This window comes from Amphiprion ocellaris, chromosome 23, assembly GCF_022539595.1.
Source record: "Amphiprion ocellaris isolate individual 3 ecotype Okinawa chromosome 23, ASM2253959v1, whole genome shotgun sequence".
In the NCBI taxonomy this organism is placed as follows: Eukaryota; Metazoa; Chordata; class Actinopteri; family Pomacentridae; genus Amphiprion; species Amphiprion ocellaris.
In genome coordinates this window covers 17,880,895-17,902,546 of record NC_072788.1, presented here as the reverse complement: position 1 = coordinate 17,902,546, position 21,652 = coordinate 17,880,895, and the positions used below count along the sequence as shown (strand labels likewise).

The 21,652-nt window shown below is 41.0% G+C and overlaps 1 protein-coding gene across 2 annotated transcripts; it reads right to left on the bottom strand.

Annotated features, from left to right (window-relative positions):
* Nucleotides 1-524: 524 nt before the first annotated feature.
* On the bottom strand, nt 525-20,748 carry LOC111572646 (calpain-5-like). 2 transcript variants are annotated; one of them, XM_055007438.1, is made up of 14 exons: nt 20,532-20,747; nt 19,822-20,122; nt 12,442-12,626; nt 10,018-10,149; nt 9,631-9,842; nt 7,297-7,489; nt 7,007-7,200; nt 6,575-6,652; nt 6,058-6,481; nt 4,288-4,410; nt 4,013-4,209; nt 2,590-2,708; nt 1,970-2,106; nt 525-1,895 (listed from the first exon to the last, which is right to left on the bottom strand). In XM_055007438.1, the coding sequence occupies exons 3-14, from the start codon at nt 12,604-12,606 to the stop codon at nt 1,719-1,721; spliced, it is 2,151 nt and encodes a 716-aa protein (XP_054863413.1). In that variant the 5' UTR covers nt 12,607-12,626; nt 19,822-20,122; nt 20,532-20,747; the 3' UTR covers nt 525-1,718. The 2 variants fall into 2 exon arrangements, with proteins under 2 accessions (XP_054863413.1, XP_054863411.1); XM_055007436.1 differs by lacking the exon at nt 19,822-20,122 and having other exon boundaries at nt 20,532-20,748.
* Nucleotides 20,749-21,652: the final 904 nt, after the last annotated feature.

Here is a 21,652-nt window from a genome sequence, read left to right as displayed (position 1 = left end):
TAGAATACAATGGCTGATCTGTTTAAAAAAAAAAAAAAAAATCCAAAGGTCCTCTTCACTGGGATTCTTCACTCCCTGTGTCATCAGCTGACCTCAATTCATTTTCCCAAATCAAGACCCCAAGAAGAAAAATCCCGAATTTGTCAATTTTTTCCCCACACAGTACTTTTCTTAGCAATTAATAACTTTTTGTTATACTAGAAAGACTGGCCTTACTATATGGTGAACACCTGTCTAAGTGTCTTGGATAAAACATAAAACAGGATTATTGAACGGTACCAGTCTTCCCCTTAGAGTCAAGAAAGCCTCCAAAGAAAGTGGACCCTAAGAATACATATTGATACCAGTCTACTGTAGGCACTGACAAACCTCCACTTTTTTTTTTTGCCAAATGTAATTTAGTATGATAATAACTCTACAGCAAATGAAAATGTTTTTCGAAACATGACACCTTTTAAATTTGCAGTCCTCTAAAAATACTATAAAATATTTTGCGGATTTAAACTCCAAATAATCTCAATGAATGGTTTACAAATGGGGATATTTATTGATTATGAAATAAAAGGAGCTCACACACATTGTTCTTTATTTAATCATAAGAAAATGCAAATATGACTTTTTGTATTTACATTCAAATATGTTACAATAACACGAAAAATGTCCATTTTAATGACAACAACAGTAAAAAAAAAACAAACCCGAAAAAAACACCGATAATAAATACATGCGCAAAAAAAAAAAAAAAAAAAAGAAAAAGATTTTGGGAGCAGTTTTGTTGTTGCTACTGAACTCATGAAGATGCCAGCCTGTGTATCTGACCAGCAGATCAACAGGGAGCATCTTTTAACCCTTTGATGCACCGCGTGGGGCAGGAGATGGTCATTTTCCATTGGATTCGGGTCACTGTTGACCCATGTTGTGCATCAAAGGGTTAAATGAGAGGGTTAGAAGCAGAATGGTCAAACTCACAAAAAATCTAAACCAAGTTTTATAGAATTTCTGTAATATTTTATGCTCTAGATTTTAGTGGCAACATGGTCTAACTCACAACCCCAAATATAGCGTTACAGTGGAGCTTCCAGTGTTAGACCATTCTTCCATCCATCCATTATTTATACACCGCTTAATCCTCATTAGGGTCACAGCGAGCTGGAGTCTATCCCAGCTGACTTAGGGTGAAGGCAGGGGATACACCTGGACAGATCACCAGTCTATCACAGGGCTACACATAGAGACAAACAATCACACTCACATTCACACCTACAGACAATTTAGAATCATCAGTTAACCTCAGCATGTTTTTGGACTGTGGGAAGAAGCCGGAGAACCTGGAGAAAACCCACACATGCACAGGGAGAACATGCAAACTCCATGCAGAAAGATCCCGGAAAGGCCGGGACATGAACCGGCTGCAAGGTGAAGGTGCTAACCACCGAATCACTGTGCAGCCCCTCATGGTGGGTTAGACCATTCTGCTTCCAAACCCTTCAAATAATAGACACTTCATTTCCAGCACAGAGGCAGCGCTGCTACGTTTGGTTTTAAAAGGCACCTATAAATGCAAAATATGTTAAAGCAGCTACAGCACCTTTGTTGTATATGTTTTTAGTGTTACCGCATGTCCTTGAAGTTTTTTTATTGGTTAATCGAAATTGCTGTTTGTCCATTAGTCTTTACCTCAGAGGACAATGGTTACCAGGGCAACCAGATAGATGCTGTCACAAGTCTGTGAGGCAGACACTGGAGGACGTCTCAACATAGATACAACCTCTGAATCCTGATCGAGACTGTCCACCTCGCAGATCAATCACATGGCTCCGGCTCCTCTCAGACTCCGCCGTCTGGAGGCGAGCCTCGCCGAGCAGCGAGTCCCACAGCAGACCTCTGCTCCATAACTGCACAGACACAAGAGTCAGATTACGAATGTGTGCTTATCTGCGTGCCATGAGAAGATGTGAGAGTTTCAAACCTCGACAGAGATGTGCGTGTCAGGGTATCTCCTGTAGAAGATGATCCTGAAATTGAATTCTGGGTTTCCTTCCTCCTTGAACACTCGTGTCCTGATGGTGTCATTCTCACATCTCACTACAGCGTAAACATCTGGAACTGTGGACCATACAACGCAATCAAACACAGCTTAAAGAAATAGAGAAAGAAATAAAAAACAAGCATGTCTAAAAGGGATGCAATCACCAAGACATGGGAAAAGTGCCAAAGTTGATCACTGTTGAAAAGTTTGGGGTCACTTAGAAATGTCCTTATTTTTTTTTCAGTGAAGATAACATTAAATGAAATCCAGTCTAGACATTGTTAATGTGGTAAATGACTATTCTAGCTGGAAACGGCTGATTTTTAATGGAATATCTCCATAGGGGTACAGAGGAACATTTCCAGCAACCATCACTCCTGTGTTCTAATGCTACATTGTGTTAGCTGATGGTGTTGAAAGGCTGATTGATTGAACGGTGGTGTATAAACCCTAGTTTGGCGAGGAAGCTGCATGCAGGAAACAAGTGTGTGTCCAACCCTGACTGTACTGATTCTTTGCCATGAGGTAGATGATGTATGACAGAAGCTGTGTTGAGTCACCTGTCTGCTTGGGAGGGCTGAGTCCTGACGCTCTGCGGAGATGGACTGTGGTCACCGAAGTGGGCTGAGGTAGAAAGCAGTGAAACACAGAGGGAGATGGCAAGTCCTCTGTCAATTCCCTTCATGGGAAAACAAGATCCACGTTAAGGAGCAGCAGACTGGCATATCAAGGAGTTCATCTGATAGCAAGAAATATACTGTTGCTGTTCAAGTAAAAGATATGATCGAACAGAAACAACAGAAACCGGTGGCTCTAATTTAATATAAACAGCAAATTAGATTTGTGTGTAAAGTTTCCAATTCAGCAATGTAAAAATCCTGCAAGATAAATCATAGTTTTAGAATATAAATATTAGCAGTAAATTATTATCATGTGGTAGTCAAAGTACTTTCATCTTTGATATATTACTATGTATGACAGCATCATATTAATACTGAACACATTAATACTGAAGTGTATTTGATATAGCTGCTGCAGGAGTTTAAACTTTAAAAAAAAAAAAATACAGAGACAGCATTGTTGATTAATGGAAGACAAAAGAAGAAAAAATGAACTTCCAATCCGCCAAACTGTTTTCAGTTTTTGAACTTTTTCCCAAAGTTTTTCTTTTTGGTGAAATATTGGGTCATTTCAGCATTTACTAAAATGAAATCATGCAAGATGTCCATCCATCCATTATCTATACACCGCTTAATCCTCATGAGGTCACATTCACACCTACGGACAATTTAGAGTCACCAATTAACCTCAGCATATTTTTGGACTGTGGGAGGAAGACGGAGTACCCGCAGCAAAGCCATGCATGCACAGGGAGAACATGCAAACTCCATGCAGAAAGATCCCAAGAAGGCAGGGACGCGAAATGGGGATCTTCCAGCTGCAAGGCGATGGTGCTAACCACCAAGCCACTTCATGCAAGATGTTTAGAGCAAAAAGTGGTGAAACTCTTGACAACACATTGGTATCTGAAATGTGACCTCAATTACACTTTGCTTTTTGTAAGATGTTCAGACCCAAAAAGGTTGAAAATCAGTGGTTTGATTTTAAGAATATGTTGAATCTAAAAGCTTGTTATAGTATCTACTGTATAAAATCCATGCATCCATCCATCCATCATCTATACACTGCTTCATCCTCATTAGGGTTGCTGGGGTGCTGGGGATGGTTTAGGGTGAAGGCAGGGGACACTTGAAAACCCACACATGCACAGGAAGAACATGCAAACTCCATGCAGAAAGACTGCAGGAAGACCGGGATGCAAACCAGGGATTTTGTAGCTACAAGGTGAAAGTGCTAACCACCAAGCCACTGTGCAGCCCCTATTGAGTAAAATCTGTTTCTTTAAAGTAAAGGTACAGTACTTGAGTAAATATGCTTAGTCACTTTCCATCCCTGACTTGTACAAAAACACATTTCACACACCTGAGTTTGACATTAGAGTGGGAAAGGAGGCGTAGCAGGAAGCGTCCGGTGGTCCCTGGCAGGAAGGTGGTGGGCAGCACAACATAGCGCCCTGGAGCCAGAGTTGCCCTCAGTGTCACGCTGCGGGAGTCCATGTAGACGGAGCTGGCTGCCTGCTCCACCACACACTGCACCCGGCTGCAGCGATTCACCTCCACCTGGCGACGACAAGACAGCAAGGGAGATGATTTTTGAAGAACTAAAAAGATGCACATTTTGGTGTACGATCTGCTCACCTTTAGCACCTCAAAGCCGATGGGCAGGTTTTCTCCTCCTCCGTTTTTCCTCCTTATCCTTCTGTCTTCCTGCTGCAGACAGATCAGCACCTCCTCCTCTTTGCCTCGCACCTCAAACATGAACTAAGCAAGAAAAAGTCATTTTCAAAATTCTCGTGTCCATTTTTGATCTAGTTTTTGTTGTAGTAAAATTTCATTTGTACTTGGATGAATTGTATTTGTGTGGTCATGACTGTTAGTCAGGACTATAATAGGCCAGACTCTGAGTAGCCTTCTCTTATTTTGCCATGATATGTGGTTCTGTTATGACCAGCATTAAGTGCCAAGGTCTCACACAGACTGTGAGAACTCCTTGGCTGAGGAGTCTGTTGTCTTCACAAGAAAAGCAAAGCTGTGCTGTGTGAAGGACAGATGCTCTTAGAAGTTTGTGCTGAATGTGTTTGCCTGGTGTAGGAGCTCTGCGGTTTCACTTGAAATATTCACTCTTCTTTTCTTTGTTATTCATTGTTACTCCTTTTATTCTTATAAATTCCAAAGACAAATTCTGTTGCACTGTGACTGTTTTTGCTGCAGCTCATCCAGATTTTCCACAACAAACTGGTGCTAAGGGGAGGACTCGGACTGTGCTGGAACAGAAGGCAATACCTAAGTACCACCCTAAGGAAGATTCCTCCCTGATGGGTGAGAAGCTGTCTCCAGGTGGAGCCCAACTGCTGATCCAACCCTGGTGGGAAATTGGAGCTTGGAAAAGAGCCACGCATCGAATAACAGTAAGGAAATTTTTTTCCCCTTTGTGTTATTACACAACGAATGAGTGAATGAGAGAATTAGAGAACTGCAGATTGGAGGAGAGGCCTGGTTAAAGTGACATTGTCTGGGAAGCAAAGTGCACTTAAGGTCCTTGCTAGCATTGCAAAGTTATTCACCGGTGGAAGGCATCTCCCAAGTTGGGTGAAATGTGTTGTGAGGAAACTGGTCTTTCTTGCATCAAAGCCTTTTCACTGTTGCTTTTCAGCATACGCACATGAATCTGAGACAAATATAGTCTTAGTTTAATTGGGAGGCCTCCCGAGACAGGTCTAGGTCCAGTTGGATACCTCTCACAAGCACAACAGCATGTGAGGATATTAGATTGAAATATTGTGCCAATCTATCGGCTTTGTTGTCAGCATTGCATTCACAGGTAAAAGTGCACTGCCAGCAGCAGCTACAGCTGCCCTACACTGTCTCAAACCAGGGGAGTGGCTGCTGGAAGCAGTGGTGCTACAGGGTCTGTGTCAGGTTCTTCTGACTATGGAAACAGCAGTTAACCCTTTGATGCACAACGTGGGTCAAAAGATGCCCATTTCCACTGAATATGGGTCACTTTTGACCCATGTTGTGCATCAAAGGTTTAAGGGTGCTGGAAGGGCTACCTGGATCAACACCAGCCACTGCAAACTTGTTCCCAGACGAGATGACTGCAGCTGCCAAGGACAAGGAGACAAGGACCAAAGCAAGAAGCAGCAGGACAAGAAGGAGTGAAGGGACCTCACCATGTAACACGCCAAGCCACCAACTGAGAAAGAGGTGAAATAAGCGCTCTTCTCCACCAGTGGCTGTCTTATTTCAGCTTTCTCAGCTGAAATATTCACTCTTTCTCTTCTTTGTCATTCATTGTTAATCCTTTTATTCTTTAAAAAAAATTACAAAGACAAATTCTGTTGCACTGTGACTGTTTTTGCTGCTGCTCATCCAGATTTTCCACAACAGTTTTCACTTCAGATTTACCTGCGGATTGTGCAGAAAAGTGTCCCTGTGGTTGATGCATCCTCCACATCGACTCCTCTTGTCCATCTGCGCCTCCCAAACTCCATTCACCTCCCCTTCATCATCTTCCGTTGTTGCTTTTTTCCTGTCAGGATCACACCTTCCTCTTTTCCCTCTCTCCTGCTGACTCTCCCTGAGTCGGGCCTCCTTTCGGTTTCCTTGCTGCTTGGTCCCTCCGGGTTTGATGTTGTTCTTACCCAGGGTCATTGTGCAGTTGCTCTGGAACACGGTGGATGGAGGTGGTCCAGGGGTGGTGGGAGCCAGAGCCCACTCCCCATAGCAGCGTTCTTCTATCCAGTGAGAGCTCGGCCACAGCAGAGTCCTGTCCACCAGCCGACACACCACCACGTCAGTAAAGTGGTGACAGAAGTCCTCGAAATCCATCCTGAGTGTGAAGAAATCAGTTTTAATTGGATTTTTACTTTAATCAGAAATATACATGTTACAAAAATATCAATTGTTATCCAAGCAGTTGTACCAAAACTCCCCAACATCACGAACAATGAGCCCCATCTTCTCCCTCTCTGCTCGACTCAGTTGTTGCCACTGCTCTGACCTGCAGGGGGCAAACCAGGACAAGAAGAAGAGCTGTAAGTTTTAACACTTGGAAACCACTTCAGAAAATTACAAGAAGTGCTTCAACTTCTGGAAATTTTATTGGTCCAGTTTGGCCATTTTCAGAGTTTCTCATCCTTTCATAATGTAAATGGCAGATGTCTCCTAATAAAACAATTCCCTAACTATTGTAAAATGTCAGAAACTGTCCAGAAAACTTGCAGTGGCATTGTAAAATGTTGTAAACCAGATTGTTAAATGTCAGCAGATTCTTTATTCCCAGAGCTCCTGCAAAGTGTATTCAGCGGTCACAAATGTGGCAGGAGGCTGTACAGAGGGTTCAGAGTGCCCTCACCCCTGACTCCAGGCGCCCGTCCAATCCGTCGTCCCCCACGGGTTCCTCATGCGCACCATAAAGAGTCGTGACGTCCCGCCTGTCTTCAGCAGCCTCTCCCCCAGCCTCACCTTCTTCACTGCTGTGATCCCGTAGGCGTGTCCTCGCACGAGCCCACACTCCAAAACCGACTCCACCGTCTCCCCCTCTGCCGGCTAAGAAACATGAAACACACTCAGATCATTTTTATCTTGTTCTATGGTGTCTAAAATCCTTGAAGGCTCTCAGAGGTTCAGGATGAAAAGCCTTACCCGTATGGAGCAGGTGATGAGGGATTTGCGTTCATGGACCTTAGCTAATGTCTGGAAGAATGATCTCCTCTGGTCGCTGTTCAGGCTCAGGGCCTCACGATCCAGACTGAAAGGCTCGGAAACCCCACCAGTGAAGTCGATCAGGGCCTCTGCAGTGTTTCCTCCCTCCAAGGCCTCATAGCACCCATTTAGCCTGAAAGACCAGAATGGGACAGCCTGATTGAAGGACTAATTTTGAGTCAGCATACATGGTTGTGTCCCTCTTCTCTGTTTTCATATTGGACACACATACAGTAAATGAGCATATTTCTTGAACATTTTTTTCTGTTAGATCCCCAGAATGTGCCCAAGCAGACATTGGGTGGTTGATTTAAGAGGCTGCTAGGGCAGTAGATTTGAAGGCTTTTCCTAACAACCACTAAAGTGCTACTGTTTTCAGGTGTGGTGAGATTTCAGTGGAATAGCTAATATGGTGACTGTTAATGTTTAGTAAGTGGCAGCTAGGGAGTGTCGTCATCCAAGTATACTGAGGTTACAGCTTTTTCAGTGGGTAATGCCATCTATTGGCAAAAGTTGGCGCTCTCTGTGTGAGTGTTTTATAATGAATCCAGAGGTTTTATCTACCTTATCTGGGGTGGCATTGCTCAGTGGGTAGAGTGGCCGTCTTGTAACCGGAGGGTTACCAGTTCAATCCTGGCCTGGAGAGCTCATGTCGAGGTGTCCTTGAGCAAGACACTGAACCCCTAACTGCTCATGATGGGTCGTGGTTAGTGTCTTGCATGGCAGCTTCCACCATCAGTGTGTGTGAAGGGGTGAATGTAATGTATAATGTAAAGCGCTTTGGGTATCGTTTCAGGTATAGTAAAGTGCTATATAAATACAGACCATCTATAAAAATAATTCCATCCTGCTTTAAAACCATTGTTTTCTTGAGAATGTGTTGATTTAAACATCTACACTACCGTTCAAAAGTGTGGGGTCCATTAGAAATGTCCTTATTTATGAAAGAAAATCATTTTTTTCAATAAAGATAACATTAAATTAATCAGAAATACAGTCTAGACATTGTAAATGTGTTAAATGACTATTCTATCTGGAAACAGCTAATTTTTAATGGAATATCTCCATAGGGATACAGAGGAATATTTCCAGCAACCATCACTCCTGTGTTCTAATGCTACATTGTGTTAGCTAATGGTGTTGAAAGGCTAACTGATGAGTAGAAAACCCTTGTGCAATTATGTGAGTTTTTATGGAAAACATGTAATTGTGTCGGTGACCACAAACTTTTGAACGGTTGTGTATATGTTTTGGTTTTCTTTTTGGTTTCTTCCTACCGTCGACGACTGTTTGCTCATAGGTAATCAAAAGTCAACTTTGGATTGTTGGGTTCTCTTTTCCTTGTTCAAACTGCGTAAGGTCTTTATGTTACTATGTGAAGTGCTATGAGATAACATATGTTGTGAAGTGACGCTATATAATAAGTCCCTACCTCTGCCTTCGCTTATCCTTACCCACTCGCTGCAGGTCAGCACACCAGCTCACCTCGACTCTCCCCTAACACTGTAAAACTACTCTGTGGGTCACAATGAGAAGCTGCAATTTTGGAATAATTCAGCCATACATGTTGCAACTGGATACTGATTCTGAAAAAGAAGAGTGATACAGAAGGTCTCACCCTGCATTGACAGGATTAGTACATTACATTTGTCTGAGTCTCTGTTTATGAGATGATCATTAGTGAACAGCAGTCTCAAGGTGGAACTACTCAGCCATGATGTTGACTGCTTATGTGGCTTATTGTATGTCTTTTAGAATATACAACACCATATGGACATATTAAAAAAAAAATAAAAAGATTTTCATGAGAGGTTTAAAGCTATAAGATTTAGACTATAAGGTACAATTTAACTGCAGGTTTTGTGAACCACCCATTGCTCCACACTCTTGCTTTTTGCTTGTCTGACAGCTATACTGGCTATAAAGAGGTGTAGATTTATCTAACTTGATCGTAATCCCTTTAGAGAGTGGACCTTTTTGCTGAGACACTCAACTAAACTGGATCCTGAAAGGAGGTGAACTCTATACAAGGTTCTGGCTAGCAAGGGTAACAGATAGCTGCTAAGGACCAAGAAACCGCTCATGGAGTAGGCAGTGGTGTTCTGGAGCCTTTAAGTATGACTAGAAAGAGAATGGAGTCAATAGTATTTCCATAATGAGTAGTGGAAATAGTTAAAGAGACTGTAAAAAGAAATTTCAGGACATACTGGGGAAGAAAGTCTACCTGCAACAAGACAAATCAGATGTCAACCAGGATTCTCTACTGCCACTCACTTGGCGTAGGCCTTCTCTAGCAGTGCACTCCAAAACTCTCTTGGTGTGGCTGAGCGGCAGAAGAGCAGCACTCCATCTCTGCTGACTGGCAGACGATCATCCACCACCACATCCATCCAGCGGCCAAGACGCCAGAACCGGAAATGAAAGATTCCAGCGTACAGGTCCAGACGCTTTGGGTTCCACTCCTGATCCACGTGGTCAGGAATGACCTGGGAGGAGGAGAGGGGAAGGTGAGGGCATCAAAGATGGAGGGAGGGACAAACGATAAAGAAAAAAAGGAGGTAAGAAAAAGTGGAATAGAGACACAGAAACAGTAGTGAATGAATAAATCAACTGAGGAAGAATGATTTGGAAGAAAGTGAGAAGGGGAAATTGACACACAACCTTCTTCCACAGTGACGGCTCAGACGCAAGGCAGGAAATGGCTGCCACCATCCAGCAGTTACCCAGACTACCCTGGTGCAAGTCACGAGTGCTGATGCCATCGACAAATAGACGAGGATCCTTACATATCTCCTGGAGTGACATAAGAAGAAATAGAGCTTAAAAATGTATCAGAAAAACGTACATTAAACAGGATATAATATGTGTTTGGGCAACTTTGAGGCAGTCCAACAAGCTATCACAATGTCCATGTTTTTGTTGAGTTTTCAGTCCCTGTTGTTGTTTGCTTTATTAATGCTATTTCATTAAGTTTAGACACAAAAAGTAGTTGGTTTGATTTAGGAAAATATCCTGGTTTGGGGGCTGCACAGTGGCTTGGTGGTTAGCACTTTCGCCTTGCAGCTAGAAGATCCCTGGTTCGCGTCCCTGCCTTCCTTGGATCTTTATGCATGGAGTTTCCATGTTCTCCATGTGCATGCGTGGGTTTTCTCCAGGTACTCCAGCTTCCTCCCACAGTCCAAAAACATGCTGAGGTTAATTGGTAACTCTAAATGGTTCGTAGGTGTGATTGTCTGTCTGTATATGTAGCCCTGTGATAGACTGGTGACCTGTCCAGGGTGTCCTCTGCCTTCACCCTAAGTCAGCTGAGATAGACTCCAGCCCCCCCAGGACCCTAATAACGATTAAGCGGTGTATAGATAATGGGTGGATGGATGGATCCTTGTTTGGGATAAAAAATACCTGTGCAAATTGTAAACGCAAAGGTCCAGTTGTTTTTTCCAAGAATAGCACCTGGCCTCTCGCAATTTACCAGCCCAAAACAAACCAATGCAGCTTAAACACATTTTTTATGGGGCTGAGCTGATCAAAACAATAAAGTTGTTGGTTCAAATATGAAAACATTGAGCTGAAAGACACTAAAACACTGGGCACAGCTGAGGGGAAATGCAGAGTCGGAAGACAACTATCGCTGAGTTCATCTCTGCAAGCAACCCGTTTCACATTACGCACAATTTTACACCAATATTGATTACACTGTGTGGCAGCTTTAAATACACTCATGGTAATGTGAAGTGAACCGTCATTAATTATTGCAGCAGTTAGTATCATCACAGTGTTTTATGAGGTCAGGAAGGTGATTTCATTCCGAGCGTCAGAGCACTGCTGAGGAGTCAAATCCTGTCTGTGTGGACCTCAGCTTGGACAGGGTCAGGTAATTGTAGAAGCGCTGCTGGACACCCATGCAGAAAGATGCACTCTCAGTGGTCATAACCTCTTCAGCTGTAACCCTAGACAAGATATCAACCTCCTCTAAGATGATACCATGTTCGTAACAAGTGCAGATGAGGCCAACTAGATTGTGAACTGGACAGATATGATGGCAAATGGGAAGTTCGAGTGAGTTGTGTGAATGTCAGCAAATCGAGGCGACAGATGTCACCCTATCATCCGACTCCCTGTTGATACACGCTTAAAATACCTGAGTGAGGTATTAGGAACACAATACCATGAACCCTTTCTCTTCAGCACTGAATCAGCAAATTAATCGACAGCAGGGTTTCACATTACAAACTGAAGACTTGGCACACATACAGGATGAACTCCCTGAACTACTGATACTTACAGGAAATACCTAAGATTTATCATCCTTTTATGCTTGCTATTATTTTGCTTATCTATTTACTTATTTTTGTAGGAATACACCAGATTTCATTTAGTATAGCTGGCTATCGCTTACAGAGTAGACCCCAGCATACATGACCCGAAGATTAAAACACAAAGGACATTATGGCGACTAAAATAAAACTTTCTTGACTTTATAATGATAAATAACTTCCTAATCATTTCATCCATCTGCACTGGGCAATAATCGATTAAACCTTGAATTTAACTTCAGTTTTTACTGCTTTTATTCGTGTATTACACCACCATTAAAGGCTACTTGGCCTAATGCAACCACAATAAACGCTTTCAGTGACAGACAGTCACACCCATCACAACACTGAGCTAAAAGCACATGGGCTATTTACATTGGCTGGAGCTTTTCCTAAACTCAACTGTCCAAACAAACACGTACACACACACACACACACACACATGCACACACAATCCCTCTAATATAGCGTTCCATAGCAACTCACCCACTGAGGGCTAAGGTTTCACTGCCTGACGCCTCACCTTATTATAGAAAGCGCTTTAATTAACCCAATCTGTTGAAATGGAACATGTTGACACAGCCGCCCAGAGATATATTTATAAATTAACTAATTACAGCTGTTTGAATTCTTTTGAAGGTTTAAAAAAGCAACAGGGTTGAACATTTTTAGACAGAGAATCATTTGACCTCAGCTAGGTGAGAGGAGTTTCCTCCATCCTTGGTCCCTACCCTACTCTTCCCCTCAGAGCTTTTTACTCTAAACTCACCCGAGGCCTCTTCCAGGTCAGTCCCAGTGGAGGCTCTCTCTTGTAAAAGAGGGACTGGTTGGTGGCAGGGAACAGAGGATCCTTGAAGAGTGCACCTCGGCGCAGGCAGGCTCGCCTCAGCTTCTGAAAGCTCTGGCCCTGGAAGTCATTTATTCGTTCTGGCATTGCGGTTGAGTCCGAGAGGTCTAAAGTGAGGTGGCAAGAAGAATTGAATCGGGACAAAAGAATAGCTCACAAGCATAAAAGCAAGATAAGTGGGTGGGTCAAAATGCAGATTCAAGTTCAAGTTTCATCATAAACATTTAAAGGGGATCTAATAAAGTGCATCTGCCTCAGCTCTCAATAAGCACTTAAAATGATACACTACCGTTCAAAAGTAAGGGGTCACTTAGAAATGCCCTTATTTTAAAAAGAAAATAGCTTTTTCAATGAAGATAACAATAAATGAATCAGAAATACAGTCTAGACATTGTTATTGTGGTAAATGACTATTCTAGCTGGAAACAACTGATTTTTAATGGAATATCTCCATAGGGGTACAGAGGAACATTTCCAGCAACCATCACTCCTGTGTTCTAATGCTACATTGTGTTAGCTAATGGTGTTGAAAGGCTAATTGATGATTAGAAAACCCTTGTGCAATTATGCTAGCACATGAATAAAAATATGAATTTTCATGGAAAACATGACATTTTCTGGGTGACCCCAAACTTTTAAATGGTAGTGTAGACACTGTACACAAGTTTGATCCTCCCTCTGGATCTTCTCAAGCTAGTTCTTCTGGAGAACTTTCCTAGATGCCTGCTGCTCTTTTAGCTCCTTGATGGCCTTCAGTTTTTTCTTTAGGTTCTTGATCTTCTTGTCCATCCCTGGATCACCGCTGCTTGGCTCTGATTGGCTGTTGGCGACGGAGGTGGAGTCATTTGCCTGGGTGACCCCAAATTTTTGAAACTTGTCCTTACTGCTCAAAAGTTTGGGGTCACCCAGGCAATTTCATGCTTTCTATGAAAATTCACGCTTTTCTTGATGTGCTAACATAACTGCACAAGGGTTTTGTAATTATCAGTTAGGCTTTCAGCACCATTAGCTAACACAGTGCACCAGTACTCCGCCAAGGCTGCTCAGTCATTGGATGATTTCCAACAGATAAGTCCCAGTAAGTCCACAATGGTCGATTTGTAGTAGGATTGCAATCATGATTGTCAGCAGGCAGCTGACGTAGTGTTCACTTGTTGTCATAGTTACAGTGACACTGTGCTGCTATCTTGCGATGATTCAGAAATCTTTAATAAACTCGTGGATCCCTTGTATCACTTGGTCCTTGTGTCATTTCTGACCTTCCCTGAAAATTTTATTCAAATCTGTTAGTACGTTGTTAAGTAATGTTGCAAACAGACAGACAGACAGACAGACAGACAGACAGACAGACAGACAAACCAACGCCTATTGTCTGTTTTTGAGTAATGCTGCGCACAAACAGAAGGACAGATTAACACAAAGGTACGCTGATCGTCACATAACTCCACTGCATTCCTTGACAGAGTAATCAGTCATATCCAGCTAGAATAGTCATTTACCACATTAACAATGTCTAGACTGTATTTTTGATTAATTTAATGTTATCTGCTTTTCTTTCAAAAATAAAGACATTTCTAAGTGACCCCAAACCTTTTAACAGTAGTGTATATGACAATAAAAAGAACAAGAATAAATACAACTACAATAGGAGTGATAGCAATAAACATTAAACCGCACAAATTTTAGATAAATCATAATGGATATAAAAAGCCTTCTTCAGTAATTTAACTGCCTGAAGGTGAAAACTCATAGTCATGCTCTAAGAAACTGGAGCCATGCTGCGTTGAAGTAGTGTGGGATTACACTCACAGTACGTTCTGTGGATTTTAATTTCATATCAAAACAGTGATCATGTCTCTCAGTGGTTTTGCAAATAAACTGATGAGTGACTGAGGATAAACTTGCAGCCGCAATACAGCTTTTTATTGCCATTGCTTTCAACATAGAATTGCAATGCCCTGTGTTGACACAATTGTTAAAGAAATCACTGATCTGTTATTAATTAAATTTGACATGAATACAAATAAATTGTTGCTGTTCCACAAACCTATTGGCAACATTAGCTAAGCAGTACAAAACATTTATATGAATTAAAGAGCTGATAAAAATCCACACCACTTTAAAGTTTTCTACATTTATTGCTTTTTGCCAGAGAATCATGGTCAGTTTAATTTGGCTTTAATTTACGAAAAAAAGAATTTATGAAAAAAAAAGACTTGTTCATGTCAAAATGAAAATACATTTTTACTAAGTAATGTCAATTAATCAAAAATGCAAATTAAGGGAATGTTTAGATAACATCAGCTTCAACATCGGTGTAGCCAGTTAATGCTACAGCTCAAACAATTAGTACAAAGGAAATCGTCTGAATATTTTCACATCACTAAATATCCCTTTGAGTACAAGTAAATCTATCATTAACAAATTAAAGGAATATGATACATGAGTAAATCTGCCTAGAGCAGGCCATCCTGCAAGAAAGAGGGTGAGAGAGGCCACCAAGACACCTATGACTCCTCTAAACTGGTTGCAAGTTTCAGCAGCTGAGATGAGAGAAACTGTACATACAACAACTGTTGCCTGGGTGCTTCACCAGTCAGAGTGCCAAACATAAAGCCGCAGCTGAAAAACTCTCATATTAACATGACGACTGGCTAGAATTCGCCAGGAGATATGGGGGAGGTCATCAGACTGTACACTATGTTTGGTGGACAAGGAATATTGTACATCATCCCAACACACCATGAAGCATGGTGGTGGCAGCATCATGATGTGGGTACGTTTCTGAGCAGCAGGCCCTGGAAGACTTGTAAAAGGTAGAGCACCAAAATACCGGGAAAGTCCAGGACAACCTGATGCAGTCTGCAAAAGAACTGTGACTTGGAAGAAAATTAGTTTTCCAGCAAGACCAGTGATCTGAACCATACAGCCAAAGCTACACAGAAAAGGTTTGAAGGCAACAAGGTGAATGTTTTGGAGGAGCCCAGACCTCACTCCAATTGAGAATTTGTTGCCAGACTTGAAAAGAGCTGTTTACTTTTGATCCCAAGCAAGCTGACAATTCTGAAGAAGAGTAAATTGCATTGTATCCAGATGTTCAAGGATCATTGAGACCAGATCTGCCCACGCAGGCATAAACATCTGCAGGCTGTGATGAAGGAAATGTTCATGTTCAGTCTCCACTGAACGGTATTTTTGTGGTCATAGTTCAACCTGCATACACCCAAATGAGTTCATAAAATGCAATTTTGATTTGACTCATCAAGCACTACCACTAGACAGCTGCTGCGTGAACTTAGAGTCTCCTTTCAGACATATATACAGCTGTACTAAGGTAAACAAGGCAGCCTTTACTGCAAATCAGGGACTTTCTGCTGCAGAGAAAAAAACCTCACATGAAATCTTGCAGGTGTTTGCAGATACCATTCAGGTCAGTGTTATCGATTATCAGTGAGGTTTGGGTCGTTTCTTGTATCAGATTAATGCAGAGAAATAGGAAAACATATGAAACAAGAGCAGCACTCAGAGGGTGCAGTACTCCACCAAGGCTGTTCATTTCCCCATATGGCATTGTCAGAAATGCAGCTTTTTTTTGAAATGCAGCATTTGTTTATTAGTTACTGATAGTCAGAAATCATGGCAACATAGAATGTGTCCATTTATTATAAATGTACCCACAAACAAAATGACCTTGAGCTGAGCTATGCATGTGTGTGTTACGTGTGATACCGGATCACATGACCTAAATATGTAATATAGCAGGCGGCAGGAACTGATGGGACTCGGAAACACCACCACAATTTAATCAATTGTTTCTTGTATGATTTTCGATGGACAAGTCCTGATAAGTCCATAGGATATGTGGATATGTAGTAGGATCACAATCATGTGATCATCAGCAGGCAGCTGACGTAGTGTTCATTTGTTGTCATAGTTACAGTGACACCATGCTGCTATCTTACAATGATACAGAAATCTTTAGCAAATCTGTGGATCCAGACTATATGCCGCATCACTGCCAAAATCTAATCACTTGGTCCTTGTGTCATTTCTGACCTTCCCTGAAAATTTCATCCAAATCCATTAGTCCGTTTTTGAGTAATGTTGCTAACAGACAGACAGACAGACAGACAAATGTTCGCCAATCGTCACATAACATCTGCCGTGTTCCTTGGCGGAGTAACAAACACTGACTTTGACCACAATCCGGAATGTCATTTGTTTGGCACTTTTGAATTTAAAAGTTCACGACTAGACTCTTCTGTACTAAGTTATTTTTATTTGAATATGTAGCTTAATTAAATGTAAATCTACTTCAGAACTAATTTAAGTGTCCATGGTCACAAAAAAGCTCTTAATGTCATGAGTAAATTGTTTAGTTGCTAAAATATACTATTGTGCTATATGCAGGAAGGCTGTATTACAATAACTTTTAAGATCTCTCAAAAACCTGAACAGCATTATGCATGTGTAATGTCACAACCTGCACTCAACCTGCAACACAAGACAGGTTTTTTCATGCAGCTTACACACTGCATGAGCCTAGATTTGTGAGGTACCGCTACACAGACGAACACTGAGTTTTGTTTTGTCTATAACGACTGTGGTCATCTGTAGGGTTACTCCTAGCAGTAATAGATGTGGGGGATCCTGCAGGGTCAGCATGTGTGTGTGTTGTGATAGCAGTAAAGTACTACTCTTTTAGTCATCAGTGATATGAACTGCTGTAGTCCCTGAGTCAGCAGCGTATGTGAGCGTCAGCTGACGTGTGCGTATGTGAAGCAGTGTGATTCTGTGTCAGTGAGAGTATGCCAGGTGCTGTGTGTGTGTGTGTGTGTGTGTGTGTGTGTGTGTGTGTGTGTGTGTGTGTGTGTGTGTGTGTGTGTGTGTGTGTGTGTGTGTGTGTGTGTGTGTGTTTGGTACCATGGCAGGGTCAGATCAGGGACTTGCTGCTGCAGAGGAAAAACTCACATGAAACCTTGCAGGTGTTTGCAGATACCGTGCAGGTCAGTGTTATCAATTATCAGTGAGGTTTGTTTTTTTTCCTGTATCAGATTTATGCAGAGAAACAGGAGAACATACGAAGTAAACACATTCAGGAATGTCATTTGTTTATTACTCCGCCAAGGAACATGGCGGAGATATATGACAATCGGCATTGGTTTGTCTGTCTGTCTGTTTGTTAGCAACAGTCCTCAAAAACGGATTAATGGATTTGGATGAAATTTTCAGGGAAGGTCAGAAATGACACAAGGACCAAGTGATTAAATTTTGGCAGTGATGTGGCTTATAGTCTGGATCCACAGATTTGTTAAAGATTTCTATGTCATTGTGAGATAGCGGCACGGCATCACTATAACTATGACAACAAGTGAACACTACATCACCTGCCTGCTGATGATCACATGATTGCGATCCTACTACAAATCAACCACTGCAGACATATTGGGACTTATCCGTTGGAAATCATACAAGAAACAATTGATTTTATTGTGGGGGTGTTTCTGAGTCTCATCAATTCCTGCCACCCGCTACATATTTAGGCCATGCAGTTCGGTATCTGTGCATAACGTATACATGCATAACACACAGCTGTACTCAGAGCAAGGTCATTTTGTTTGTGGGTACATCTGTATTAAATGGCCACATTCTATGGTGCCGTGATTTCTGCCACAATTTTTTTCAAGATTTCAGCCATCAAAAATCATACAACAACTGAGCAGCCTTGACAGAGTACTGCGCTCTTTGAGTGCTTTTTTTCTTGTTAAGTTTGGATTTGGTGGTTTATGTCTGGACTCTTCTGTATGCAGACGTTGCCACTTCTGGATCATCAGGGCTCTGCAATAAATGAAAAATCTTCTTTCGCATATGTTGAATAAAAATGTGTCCATGTGTCACCACTTAAATTTGTTTTTGTGAATTAATTTTACTTTTCAGGCTGATTTGTTCCTTTTTGTGTGTGTTTCTGCCAGTGCTATATTAGACAAATTTACCATAAAGGACAATAAAGACTGAACTGAAGCAAATTTAGAAATATACAAACAACAACAACAACAGCAACACACACACACGCGTGCGCATGCACACACACACACGCACGCACACACACACACGCACACGCACACAGAGTTGTCATACAGCTTATGCCTCAGGGGAATTGTCCGTTACTCTTTAGATCATTTTGTAAACAAACCTTTGGTTAAAAAATATAAATATAATCAAATAGAAATGTTGCCATAGAGGAAAAATAAGCTGTTTGCTTCCTACTTAAAGCAAGAACATTTACACACATTTTATAACAGCATAGGAATGTGTTTCCCTTCAAGTACTAGTCATGTAAAAAACACTCAACGCTAAAATAAAGTTTTGGTCTGGTGTTAGTATGCACTGCAAAACAACTTCTTATGAACTTAATGGTAAATACAGACATTCTGTGAATTTTAAAGTAATTCAACTTAAAATATTTATTTTTTTCTTTTTGGATAATATTAATTCTATCAAACTTAGGTTGTCTGGTCTGGGCACATTTGACTTACAATGATAAGTTTAATCTGTCATTTGTTTAATCAACTCAAGAATCAAAACTAGGAGACTTCATATTATGCATTGCCTTTTCTTTTGTTGCTTAAACATCCACTTTACAATAAAATCTTGTTGTGTGTCGTGCATTATGTGTTAAGTCCTGGTTGTTACTTTCCATAGTAATGGAAACAATGCTAACCATGTGGAGAGTTAGTAAGGAATCCAGTTCCTACCCATGTGCACTTATTTTAAAACAGCCTGCCATGTTTTCTTAACTGTGAAATGGTTTCCATACTTGCAGCTGAAAGCTCTTCATGTCAAACAAATAAGTGACTCCTTCAAGTGAGCAACTGAAAAAGGAAAGCAGCCTGTCTAATAACTGTCTGAGATACTACGCAGTGGATTTAACTTCACATTTTAAGTTAATATCTGGTGGCAAATATCCAATTTTGCAATTCAAAGATAATAAAATGACATGTAAATGACAATAATTATTTTGCCTAAATTCAGCTAACTCATATTTTTAACTCACCAGGAACACTTCATGATTTACAGTATGCATAAGACTTTCACTAAATACCTATTTCAATCCAGTTTTCAGTGCCGCTGGTGCATTTACTTTAAATATTTAATTATCAGTAACAGTATCAGTCCACATTTTTGCACCATGGGAGTTTATTAAATATAAATAGGATCATGAAAGATCATTGATTATACATGAACTGAGGATGAGATGCACACCTGTGTTTCCAAGATAAAAATGCTGCTCAGATATTTTACCTTTAAGTCACGCTTGAAGTTTGTCCGCTATTTTGGTCTCCTCAGATGAAACAGGATTGTGTCCTCTGCTCGTCAGTCACTTAGAAAATCCTTCAAGGATCCCTGATTGTTTGCAGGCCTCTATTCATGATCTCTCGTTAAAAATAGGAAGCGTGAATCTGCATTTTCCTCTTGCTGCTGACAACTAAGTGCATCAAGAGCAGCTCTTTCTTCTTGGTTCCTCTGAATCTGTCGGGAGTGTTTGGTTCATCTCCAGCAGGCACTTAAGTCTGTGTCATCAGAGATGTTAGATTCACTGGACCTGAGTGAGGAAAGCGCAGCCTGATGTGAGTGTGTGAGTGTCTGTACACCATCTGTTAATGGCTGTGTATCATCTGAGTGTGTGTCTAACAGCTTCTAGAGGTGATGCGTGAGTGTCAGCCTGTGTAACTTTATCTCCCCCGGCACAGACAATAGACAGACAGTCACCACACCAAGTGACATAACACACAATTATAGCCACGACAAACCTGGCAACAGTGAAATCTACAGTTACTGCTGTTACTCTTGAGTTTCAGACATTTAGGATGAACAGTTTGTCCTCTGACACCTGTGTGCAAACTGTACTTACTGCTGGAAAACATAAACTAATGTGTTTTCTAGGAGTGTGTGTGTGTGTGTGTGTGTGTGTGTGTGTGTGTGTGTGTGTGTGTGTGTGTGTGTGTACTTACTGCTGCTTAGGCTCTCCTGCTTGGTGACTGTGCACTTTCTGTCCTCTTCTCTTCGCATCTCATCTCTTTTTCCTTCCTTTCTTTCGCTTCTCATTTTAACTTGGCCTACGACTCTTTCTCCTTCTCTTTTTCTGTCTTATCTTTTTGGTCTCTTCTCCTCTTCCCTCCTCTCCTCTATCTTTTTCCTTGCAGACTCTGGCAGTATCCGTTGCTGCTGCGCGTGCTGCTCCTGACACCTGAGAAACCAAGAGGCAAGCACCTTCTATTTTAACTGCTTCACTGCTGAATATCAAGCTAATTACTTCCCATTAGTTTGTGTTTAACTTGTGGAAGCGGCTCAATGCTGATGAATTAAAAATCTATCTAAAAAAAATGGTTGCAATGACTTGTTTTTAAAACGTGTTTGTGAGTTTTATTTCTATGCAATAAAAAGAATTACATAAATAAAAGTCAGATGAAAAAATTAAATATGATGCTTTGTTATTCACATGGGCTACATGGTTGTAATTTAGGCTGAGTATACCTCTAATGGCTAATGCACAGAGTGTTTTTTTGTTTTATTTTGTTTTGTTTCAGTTTTTTTTGCATATTTTACATTTACATATGGAAATTAAATACAATACCATTCAAAAGTTTGGGGTCACCCAGACAATTTCATGTTTTCCATGAAAACTCACACTTTTATTCATGTGCTAACATAATTGCACAAGGGTTTTCTAATCATCAATTAGCCTTTCAACACCATTAGCTAACACAATGTAGCATTAGAACACAGGAGTGATGGTTGCTGGAAATGTTCCTCTGTACCCCTATGGAGATATTCCATTAAAAATCAGCCGTTTTCACCTAGAATAGTCATTTATCACATTAACAATGTCAAGACTGTATTTCTGATTAATTTAATGTTATCTTTATTGAAAAAAACTGCTTTTCTTTCAAAAATAAGGACATTTCTAAGTGACCCCAAACTTTTGAACTGTAGTGCATGTCAGATATAGTTATGTTATGGTAATACATGGGTATAGGCCTATACAGTACGCTGTTAAAATGTTTCTGCCATACAGTGTTTTTATATGCTAAAAGCCATCTTTTTTCTTTTTCTTTTTTTTGTATAATTTTTT

Coding starts and splice junctions, on each gene's coding strand:
- LOC111572646 (XM_055007436.1), bottom strand. CDS start 20,625: ATGAGAAGCGAAAGAAAGGAAGGAAAAAGAGATGAGATGCGAAGAGAA. Junction 6,653..7,006: donor ACGGGCGCCTGGAGTCAGGG/GTGAGGGCACTC, acceptor TGCCCCCTGCAG/GTCAGAGCAGTGGCAACAAC. Junction 1,896..1,969: donor ACACGCACATCTCTGTCGAG/GTTTGAAACTCT, acceptor GTGTCTGTGCAG/TTATGGAGCAGAGGTCTGCT.